Source organism: Zea mays, chromosome 1 (assembly GCF_902167145.1).
Source record: "Zea mays cultivar B73 chromosome 1, Zm-B73-REFERENCE-NAM-5.0, whole genome shotgun sequence".
In the NCBI taxonomy this organism is placed as follows: domain Eukaryota; kingdom Viridiplantae; phylum Streptophyta; class Magnoliopsida; order Poales; family Poaceae; genus Zea; species Zea mays.
The window spans coordinates 254,640,228-254,650,504 of record NC_050096.1 but is presented as its reverse complement, the minus strand read 5'-3'; the positions used below and the strand labels follow the sequence as shown (position 1 = coordinate 254,650,504).

Here is a 10,277-nt window from a genome sequence, read left to right as displayed (position 1 = left end):
GTTTTGTCACAGATCACATCAAACAAAAAACAACTTCAAAAACCAGAACAGAAATCAGATCAGATCACAAATCTCCTGTCAATCTTGGCTCATCCCATCCGTGCCTAACCCTCAACGCATGGAAGTGGTATGCATCTTCGCTTTAACAAAGTAAATCTGAATTATGAACTGTGATAGTCCATCCAATCCAACCACAGTATAGTCCAATCATTCTACCCAAAGAAGCATTTCTAGATTTTTGACAAGCTTACCACATTAAATACACTCCAAAATGGTTATTAGTTCATCATAAACAGAGCACCACAAGGTAGCAGTCAGGAGAGACTCACCATTGAAGACGACATGAAGCCCAAGATGCGCCAATTGATGCTGCTTATTTCAATGAACCAGCAGGTAGTACCTCAGCCCGTAAAGACAGCACAAAGTCTTCGATGCCTTCTTTATCATCATCACCTCCTGATGCACGCTCCCAGCATCATCACTCTATCCTTGGAGTGCACTCTCCTGATAAACTGGTTGGGGATTTACATCTTTTCGACAATTTAGTTGTGTTCACTACTGAAGAGCTCTCTCGTGCCCCTGCTGAGATAATTGGCAGGAGCTGCCATGGGACATCCTACAAGGCTACACTTGACAACGGGTACATGCTGACAGTGAAGTGGCTGAAGGAGGGCTTTGCTAAGAGTAAGAAAGAATTTTCCCGTGAAATAAAGAAGCTTGGCAGTGTAAGGCACCCCAATCTTGTCCCCTTGCGTGGCTACTACTGGGGCCCCAAAGAGCATGAGAGGATCATGATATCAGACTATGCAGATGCCACATCTCTGTCTACCTACTTGTCTGGTAATGGTTCCTTTCCTTCACCCCCTTTACTCATCAATCTCTGTTTCATACTCAATATGGACGTTTTCTTATGCATATTTCTTCTTTCTAGAATTTGATGAGCAGAATCTCCTGTCCCTATCAGCTGGACAACGGCTGAACATTGCGATTGATATTGCCCGCTGTCTAGATTACCTGCACAACGAGCGGGTGATTCCACATGGCAACAACAAGTCGTCTAACGTCCTGATTCAGAACTCCACTCCATCTGCTCTAGTGACTGACTACAGCCTTCATAGGCTGATGACTCTGATCGGCATGGCGGAGCAGGTCCTAAACACCGGCGCGCTAGGATATTCCCCACCTAACATATAGAGTAGTAGAGATTTGATCAGCCCAAAATAAGTAAATCAAATTCTGTTATGAGATCTACCACACATATTATATGTCAGTAATTTTTGAAAGGCTATTCCTTGTTTTATGTGTCAGTTACTAAGTTTATAAATTGTGGCTTTTGCTTGTAGATTTCATGTGAATACTTTTTTAAAGCATGCCATTTGCATGAGAAATCAGTAAGTCAAGAAACAAATAACGAAGTAAAATAGTAGTCTGCAGCATGAGTGTATTTGAGGTTTACCTAGGAAAAATGAGCCTGATCCAATTGCCCTTCTCTGAGCACTTTTCAAATAACGAGTCAAGAGTCCCGTTTCAGGATCAAACCTGTGGATGGAAGCACATTTTAGAAACTTCATAATGATTGCTTTGCAGCAAAACCAAATGATAAAGATGTTTGTAGTACTAATTTGTTGTTATTTACAAAGTGGCGCAAGGGAGGTTTACAAGCTAAGTAACAACAGATCATTATCATTCTGAACTATTAAAACAAACAAAATTTTGCTAGTCCTATTAGCATTTCTAGCATATTCATGCAACACCCTTTAGAATCTTCTACTCATCTATCGTTACAGGGTTTCATTTCCTCTAAAGTACATCTTCATCCTCAGCTTTACTTCCAAGTAAAAGCAGCTCTCTGTACACAATGATTCTGTTAGGATGTTGACCATGTGTGATTGTCCGATTTGAAGGTGTACCAGATCAGGTTTTTCAGATTTTTTTGGCCATGCACCATTCTTAATGTTAAAAAAAGATGAAGCAAAGAAACTATCCTATCAGAGATCATAGTGATATGAATATAGAAATTATCTAAAAAATGGGATAGACAATTACAGCTTCAAGCACCATGTTCCATTGTCCTCTTAGTGGGCCTGCATGTACCGGATCATTATTACTTGACCCTAATATGTTAAAAAAAGATGAAGCAAAGAAACTATCCTATCAGAGATCATAGTGATATGAATATAGCAATTATCTGGAAATTTGGACAGACAATTACAGCTTCTCGCACTATGTTCCTTTGTCCTCTTAGTGGGCCTGCATGTGCCAGATCATTATTACTTGACCCTAATAGATGCATACCGGACAAACCAAATCCCATGATTCAAGTCCACTTGTCCAGCCAAAATTCACAAAGTAAGCTATAGGCAACAAAGAATCTAACTGTGTTGTTTCCTATATATCCTAGCAAGGCTTGTATCTATTTCTAGCAGAAGATTAACAATGTCAATGTGGCCCTGAGTTGCAGCAGTGTCCAAAATTGTGGAATTTACAGAATTCGTTGTCATTGCTAATGAGGTAAAGGCATGTAACAGCTCCTTCAAGACATCTACAAAGACCAATATTGAATTAATATGTTCTCTTTCTCTAAAACAAGAGAATATACAAGCTTTGCAAAAACAAGATTAAATAACAACTTTGTAATAGTTTGCTCTTCAACACAGCATAGTCACGAAACAGCCAAAAAGAATAACACACTGAATTTTGCTTCAGGTCAGGGAAACCAAATAGACAAATAGGATCACGGAGAGCAGGAATTCAAAAATATATGTTTAGGGTGCAGAAAATTTACCTGGAGTAGAACTGAAAACTCACTGAACAAGATGGCAAGAGCTATTGCTGCATGCAACAAGTGAAACACCTCATGAAATAACTACTTAAACCAGATACAAATGTAAACAAGTCTGTACTCTCAAGATGATAATAAGTATGTAATGAATAAAGCACTGCTTATAAGTGTAAGCCATCATAGCACTTAGCAGTTAGATTTAGGACAGGCCTAGTGCTGGCGGCTCCCACATGAGTGGAGTCTGAGGAAAGAATAACCAAGGAAAGCCTTAACGCTGTTTTTGCAGAGACTGTGTCAAAGCGAGGACCTTTGGCTCAGTGGGGAGGCTTCTCACCACTGTGTCAGGCCTGTCCTTCACTTAGCAGTCAGATTATGAAAATAAAAAAGTGAAAGCCTAGATGTTATGTACCCGAGACCTGACTAATAATTTTGTATCATGACACCCAGTGTCATCCAATAGACCAACATGTTCAAATGTCTTCCATAATGCAATGGGGGGAAAAACGACAGAATATGCTGGACTTGCTGTGCTAGCATAAACTTTAATCCAGTCCAAACCAAAATACAACTTTGGATAAAGAACAAGAGAAATTCCTAAACCCAACTTGGACAGGAAACCTTATAGAAATTACCCTATACAACTTCTATAGTTTGATAAATAAAAGTTTAATCCTATGTTGCAGCCATATGAACAACTCATGACTACAAACAGACACTGATTTTAATTTATCCAAGTTATGAGAAATCTGATCATTATGCATAATGGAACGGTAAATGTCACATATAAATGCCTGTCAAAACAGTGGATTTGGAATTTGCACTAACAGCACAAGAACTTAGGAAGACACATTAAGACTTGACTATCAAAGGAACATTGTTAGTCCACAAGTATAACACAAAACTTCTTGAAAAGAACAATCAAGTCTATAAAGAAGCAAGCAAAAAACTTTACAGAACAAATGGTATTGTGGAAAGTAGCCTTCTGGATTTGATACTCACTGATAATCCTTCTATTTTGACTTCTATATAGTATATACCATTCATGTTTATTTTAATCCTATGAATCTTACAAGTATGTCAAACAAGCATAGTACCATACGCATCACAAGTTCGAGGCCACAAGTATGCTCAACAAAGGTTCTTAAATAATGAAAAGAACATATATGTTAAAGCAATGCAAGGATGATGAATCAAAATGAACTAACCAGCTTGCCCTTTCACCAGAAGACGAGGCCGACGGTCGCTTTCTCTGTGTGACCTCAAACTTGAGATTCCCAGAGTCAACAATGCAAGGCCAAGAACAATACCAAAACGAAGAGCATAGGTACTTCCAGTCAACATGAAGTTGAGGAAACCCCCTACGGTAAGAAAGGTACCCACATAAGACGATGCAAGAATAACTTTAACCCTTCCATATCAATAGCTAATTGACAGTACAAAACATCACATGGTCTAGTGAAAACATTATTTCCGATGCATTACAATTTCTCAACCCTTAAGGGAACGAAATTAATTTGCATTGAAAATTTCACCAGTGTAGAACATCGACATACCAAACGGAATGCCCACATGATAATCCTCATACTCTGATGGCCAATTCAATCTTCCAAGAGCCCTGAACGTTGTTGTAATATCCTTGATCGAGTCTGGGGAGTTCCGAGCTGCCATCACCAGATATTCCTGTCCCTCCTGACTAACCTCGGTGGCGATCACACTGAGGTCCTTCTGTGCTTTGTCTGCCTGTATCTTCATCTTCTCAGAGGCTTCCAGCAAGACCTCCCTCGCCCTCTTGGAGTAGACATCATACGCCTGCATTGACAGTTGCGGCCGACGATGACGTTGGCCCCGACTCCAGTGGAGTGCCCGCGAGCTTGTGCGGCGAGTGGCGCGCGACGCGGGTGAGCGGCCCACTGTGAAGAAGATGCTGGGGCACGTGGAAGGTAGTGTTCCGCTCCTTGGCCTGCCGCTTCGACGGCGTGAACGAGGACCCGACCGACTTGCGCTTACCGTCGCCGCCATGGCGGCGGGGGGCCTCGACCGCGGCCGCGTCACCATGTGCCGCCGAAGACGGCTTGGCCTCCATGTCACGCCGGTGGCTTCGTCCCGTCTTACTCCGGCAAGACCAGCCGGGATGGGGACTGAAGAGGGGAGTGTGTCGCGTCTTCCTCTTCTCTCTTTGCTCTCTTCTTCCTCCCCCACCGCGTCTTCTTTGCTCTCTTCTTCCTCTGGGGAGGAAGACGCGCGTAGAAGGAAGCCCGCACGTCCGCGCGTGTTGCCCGTGCGCCATGGATTGCGGGATCGAGCAGAGTGGATCCGCGTGGTGGCCGGGTCGGGGTCGACGCGGAGTGGATCGCGTGCTTCCTTCCATGGAGAGACGGGTCGGGGTCGGGGTCGGCTTGGATTGCGGCGCCGTTGGTGGGGGAGGAAGCCACGCGGATCGCCGGCGGTTAGGGTTTGAGCTCGGCGGCGGCTGTGCTTGGGCGTGGGGAGGGGACTGCGGGGCCCTCAAAGCGGTGAGGGCGCGATGGTGAGGTCAGGCGCGGGGCGGACGCGGGGAGGGGACTGCGAGGCGGCTGCCTGCGGGCGCGGGGAGGGGACTGCGGGTGCGATGGCGCGGTGAATGCGGGCGCGGCGGAATTGCGGGACTGCGGGGCGGCTGCCTGCGAGCGCGATGGCAGAACACGGGCTGTGCACGCCTACAGTCCTAACATATAGAGTAGTAGAGATATATATATACTGCCTAGTACTATCATGTTTATATTTGCTTCAAGAGTATCATTTCCCAGATTTTTCGTTCTTCCTGGTTAGCTAGGCCTCTAGATACTATTCGGCATAGTGGAAATGATGTTCCGCTTTTATCTACCAGGCTTCAGTGTGCAGGAGGTCTAAAAACTGATGTGTATGGTCTTTACAGATTTATGAACATCAGTAGCTAGCCTAGAGTGCTTGTAACCTATGGATTGACTGGAAACTTGTAAGACCTTGTTACGTACGAGTTCGTTTATTCGCCATTTCATGTAGAAAACAAAATTCTAATTTCATTTTTCATGAAAAAACCCTCTTCTCCCGAACTTTGCATTATATATTTATCTGGTTTTGTACACACAAACAAAAGATATTTGGAAGTGTTCATCGAAACTGAAATATGGAGTACGTAAATTAATTCTATTTCATGACCTACATGACTAATATTTTAAACGTACAATAAAAGACCGTTCGTACGTCGTAACACTTGCACACGTTAAATAAACAATTTTTTACGGCTGCCAGACGCGTTTTACAGCGTGGGAAGCCCACTGTCTGTTGTACATTCATTTCCAGCGATAAGCCATGCACATAGAGGATACACAGATCTCCTCTACATTTAGGACTAGTTTAGGAGTCTAAAAATTGAATAAGGAGAGCATTTTAGTTCCTCCAATCTCCTACGGTTTTGTGGCTCCCAAACTAGCCCTTAAGGAACTCTACGTCGTTACCGAATGTTGTTGGAGCACTACCGAACACTACAGGAGAAGCCTAAAATTTCGTGGGCCGGTATATTTTCGTCGGCCGGCCCACGAAAATAAGGAAGTTATTTTCGTCGGCCTAGTGGCCGACGAATATAATACGTATTTTCGTAGGCCTATTAATATTTTCGTCGGCAGGCCGACGAAAATACGGAAATTATTTTCGTCGGCCACTAGGCCGACGAAAATAAGCTATATTTTCGTGGGCCGAGGCCAAACCGACGAAAATACGTCGTTGACCGACCACTATTTTCGTCGGCCTCACTGAGGCCGACGAAAATAGTGGCCCTACATCGTCGGGCCCAGCCTTCTCTCGCTCGTTTCAAACGGTTCTCACCACCGCGCCGCCGCACGCCTTACCCCGCCCACGCCGCCGCCGCCGAGCCCCACGCCGCCCAAGGTCCCGCGCCGCCCGGCCCCCACGACGCCGCCGCGCAGCCCGGCCCCCAGGACGCCGCCGTGCCGCCCCGCGCCGCCGCACGCCGCCCCCCGCCCACGCCGCCGCCGCCGCACGCCGCCCCCCGCCCACGCCGCCGCCGCCGAGCCCCACGCCGCCCAAGGTCCCGCGCCGCCCGGCCCCCACGACGCCGCCGCGCAGCCCGGCCCCCAGGACGCCGCCGTGCCGCCCGGCCCCCACGACGCCGCCGCGCCGCCCGGCAGAGCTCCCGCGCCCCTCGCCGCCGCGCAGAGCTCTCGCGCCCCCACGACGCCGCCTGCACCCCTGCACGCCGCCCGCAGAGCTCCCGCGCCCCCACGACGCCGTTGCACGCCTGCACGCCGCTCCTGCAGCCGCGCCCCTCGCCGCCCGCCCCTGCACGCCGCGCCCCTCACCCCTGCACGCCTGCCGAGCACCACGCCCGCCCCGCCGAGCCCCACGTCGCCGCACACCGCACGCAGCCCGCGCGTCCTCACCCGCCCGCGAAGAAGAGAGCCCGTCGTCCGCGAAGGGAGCCCGTGGCCGCCGTCGCGAAGAAGAGAGCCCGTCGTTCGTCCACGCCGCGCTCGCCGTTCGTCCACGCCGCCCTCGTTCACCGCGGTGAGCCTCCCCGTATATAATATTGTTTGTAAGATTGTTATCACACCATATTTGATGCTCATGGCGGTTGTGGCGGTCGTGGCGTGCCGTGGCGTGCCGTGCGCGTGCCGTGGCGGCCGTGACGAGCCTCTGTCTTATGGTTGTGCCATTGGCGTATAGGGCACTTCTATCTTATGGTTGTGTCGTTGCATTCTTTGTCTAATCCTCAATGTGATCGGAGGGTGATGTCTTTTGTTTAATCTCCGAGATATTTTTTAATGTTTATAGTTTAGTTTTAATCGTTAACCATAGCGAACCGTATGCGTCACCCGTTCGGGAACGGCGAACGTCACATTGGCTTGTGAGGTTCGCCGTTCCGGAATTGTCCACGTATTTTGGACAACCTGAGAGTGTAGGCCGATGCTTGTGATTTGTGACATGTGCCTTATGATTGACGTGGAATTTCGGTTGTGTAACCCAGTTGTTCTCCAACACACCATGTTCAGGCGTGTGCTTGGAGAGCAGCGAGGTTATGCTGCCGAAATTTCGCGGCAATCGTAGGATACATGTCACAAATCACAAGCATCGGCCTACACTCTTGGGTGGGTTTAGGGCCTTTACCTAATAGGGAGTTCACCTAAGCCATGGACGATCGTTGATGTTCTTTGTGTTTTGTTTAGCCTTTGAAATGGACGGTGATCGGATGGTGATGTATGACGGGTGGAGAAAGGATGGGGCACATTCGAATGAATGGATGGGTGTAACAAAGGCTTTTCTTGAGCACGCTTTCAAAGATGCAACTGGTCGTCTAGTGAAGTGTCCTTGCAATCGCTGCGAGAACAAGTGGCCTCAGAAGAAGGAAGAAATGGAGAAACACCTTTGCAAAAGTGGGTTTATGCCGAACTACCTTGTATGGTACCGGCATGGAGAGTCTATTAAACACGTTGACGCGGAGGTGGAACTTGATGACGATCATGATAGGATGGACGACATGTTGCATGATCTTGGTAGGGATGTTGAAATGAACGCTGAGGAGCCGGGGCAGCTTCCACGCGATGCTCAGGAATTCTTCAGGCTACTCGCCGCGGGGGAAGAGAGACTGCACGAGCACACTCAGATGTCAGTTCTTGGGACTCTCACAAGACTAATGGCGATAAAGTCGAAGCACAACATTTCAAACAGTGCTTACAACGACATCGTCCAACTGATGGGCGAGGTTCTCCCGGAGAATCATAAGTTGCCAAAGAATATGTACTTCGCAAAGAAGATGTTGGCTGGTCTTGGGATGACATATGAGAAGATCGACGTGTGTCCCAACAGTTGCATGCTATTCTTTGAGGAGGATGACAAGCTGGACCGTTGTAAGCATTGTGAAGCTTCTAGATATGTCGAGGTGACAAATGATGAGGGTGAATTGGTAGTTACGAAGGTCGCAGCTAAGCAACTTCGTCGGTTGCCCATCATTCCTCGGCTTTCAAGGTTGTTCCTCAACAAGGAAATAGCTCTACATATGACATGGCCAAAGAATGGTGTACGTCTCGTCACTGATCCAGACATAATGGTCCATCCGTCGGACGGTGATGCGTGGAAGGCAATTGACGAGTTTGATCCCGAATTTGCAAACGACCCTAGGAGTGTACGGCTTGGTCTATCGACGGACGGATTCACACCTTTCAATACCAGTGCAAGCCCTTACTCGTGTTGGCCTGTCTTCATTGTGCCATATAATCTTCCTCCTGAGTTGGTCAATAAAGAAGAGTTCATGTTCCTTGCACTAGTCATCCCAGGCCCCGAGCATCCAGGGCCAAAGCTGAATATGTTTGTTCGCCCTTTAATTGAAGAGCTGAAACAATTGTGGAGAGGTGTGAAGGCTTATGACAGCCATACTGAAAAGGAGTTTACCATGCGCGCTGCTTATTTGTGGTCAGTGCATGATCTGCTGGCGTATGGAGATTGGTCTGGATGGTGTGTTCATGGTCGGTTGTGCTGTCCCATATGTATGAATGATACGGATGCATTCAGATTGAAGCATGGTGGGAAAGTGTCATTCTTTGATGCTCATCGACGTTGGACTCCATTCAAGCATGATTTCAGGAATTCGCTTACTGCATTCAGAAGTGGAGCCAAAATCAGAAATGGGCCACCAAAGAGGCAAACTGCACCGCAGATAATGGCATGGCATGCTTGTCTGAAGCAAGGAGAAAATGATAGGTTTCAAGGCTACGGGGAGGACCACAACTGGACCCATATTTCATCAATATGGGACCTTCCGTATGCAAAAGCCTTGATCATGCCGCACAACATAGACTTGATGCACCAAGAGCGTAATGTTGCTGAAAGCATCATAAGCACATGTTTCGATGTGACTGATAAAACGAAAGATAATATGAAGGCAAGAAAAGACATGGCTGAAATTTGTAAGAGACCGATGCTCGAGTTGAAAGTAAGCGATAAAGGGCATGAGAGTAGGCCGCGAGCTGATTACTGCCTCAAGCCAGATGAAAGGAAAGAAATATTTAAGTGGTTGAAGAATCTGAAATTTCCAGATCGATATGCGGCAAATCTGAAACGGGCAGTCAATCTGAAGACCGGTAAATTGATCGGTTTGAAAAGCCATGACTACCATATTATTATGGAGAGGCTGATGCCCGTGATGTTTCGAGGCTATTTTAAGGATGAGCTTTGGAGCATATTTGCAGAGCTGAGTTTCTTCTATAGGGAAGTATGCGCAAAGACGGTATCGAAGAGGTTGATGCAGAAATTTGAGAAAGAAATTCCAATTCTTATTTGTAAATTTGAAAAGGTTTTCCCGCCAGGATTCTTCAATGTGATGCAACATCTAATTGTACATTTGCCTTGGGAAGCTTTGGTAGGCGGACCAGTGCAATTCAGGTGGATGTATCCTATAGAAAGGGCGTTGAAAAAGCTCAGGGCGTCTGTTCGCAACAAGGCTAGAGTCGAAGGGTGTATTGCG

At 47.2% G+C, this 10,277-nt stretch overlaps 2 protein-coding genes across 2 annotated transcripts; one reads left to right on the top strand and one right to left on the bottom strand.

The window, feature by feature from the left end:
• The first annotated feature begins 431 nt into the window (after nucleotides 1-431).
• LOC103645449 (LRR receptor-like serine/threonine-protein kinase GHR1) lies at nucleotides 432-1,274 on the top strand. The gene is made up of 2 exons (XM_008668501.3): nucleotides 432-840; nucleotides 932-1,274. Exons 1-2 carry the CDS (start codon nucleotides 432-434, stop codon nucleotides 1,192-1,194), a joined length of 672 nt encoding a protein of 223 aa, XP_008666723.1. The 3' UTR covers nucleotides 1,195-1,274.
• Nucleotides 1,275-2,063: 789 nt separating this feature from the next.
• LOC103645448 (protein FATTY ACID EXPORT 3, chloroplastic) lies at nucleotides 2,064-4,865 on the bottom strand. The gene is made up of 4 exons (XM_020543775.1): nucleotides 4,790-4,865; nucleotides 4,336-4,692; nucleotides 3,988-4,182; nucleotides 2,064-2,832 (listed from the first exon to the last, which is right to left on the bottom strand). Exons 1-4 carry the CDS (start codon nucleotides 4,863-4,865, stop codon nucleotides 2,735-2,737), a joined length of 726 nt encoding a protein of 241 aa, XP_020399364.1. The 3' UTR covers nucleotides 2,064-2,734.
• Nucleotides 4,866-10,277: the final 5,412 nt, after the last annotated feature.

Coding starts and splice junctions, on each gene's coding strand:
- LOC103645448 (XM_020543775.1), bottom strand. CDS start 4,865: ATGGAGGCCAAGCCGTCTTCGGCGGCACATGGTGACGCGGCCGCGGTC. Junction 4,183..4,335: donor TCATGTGGGCATTCCGTTTG/GTATGTCGATGT, acceptor GAAGGGTTAAAG/TTATTCTTGCATCGTCTTAT. Junction 2,833..3,987: donor TCTGGTGAAAGGGCAAGCTG/GTTAGTTCATTT, acceptor TGTTGCATGCAG/CAATAGCTCTTGCCATCTTG.
- LOC103645449 (XM_008668501.3), top strand. CDS start 432: ATGCCTTCTTTATCATCATCACCTCCTGATGCACGCTCCCAGCATCAT. Junction 841..931: donor TCTGTCTACCTACTTGTCTG/GTAATGGTTCCT, acceptor TCTTCTTTCTAG/AATTTGATGAGCAGAATCTC.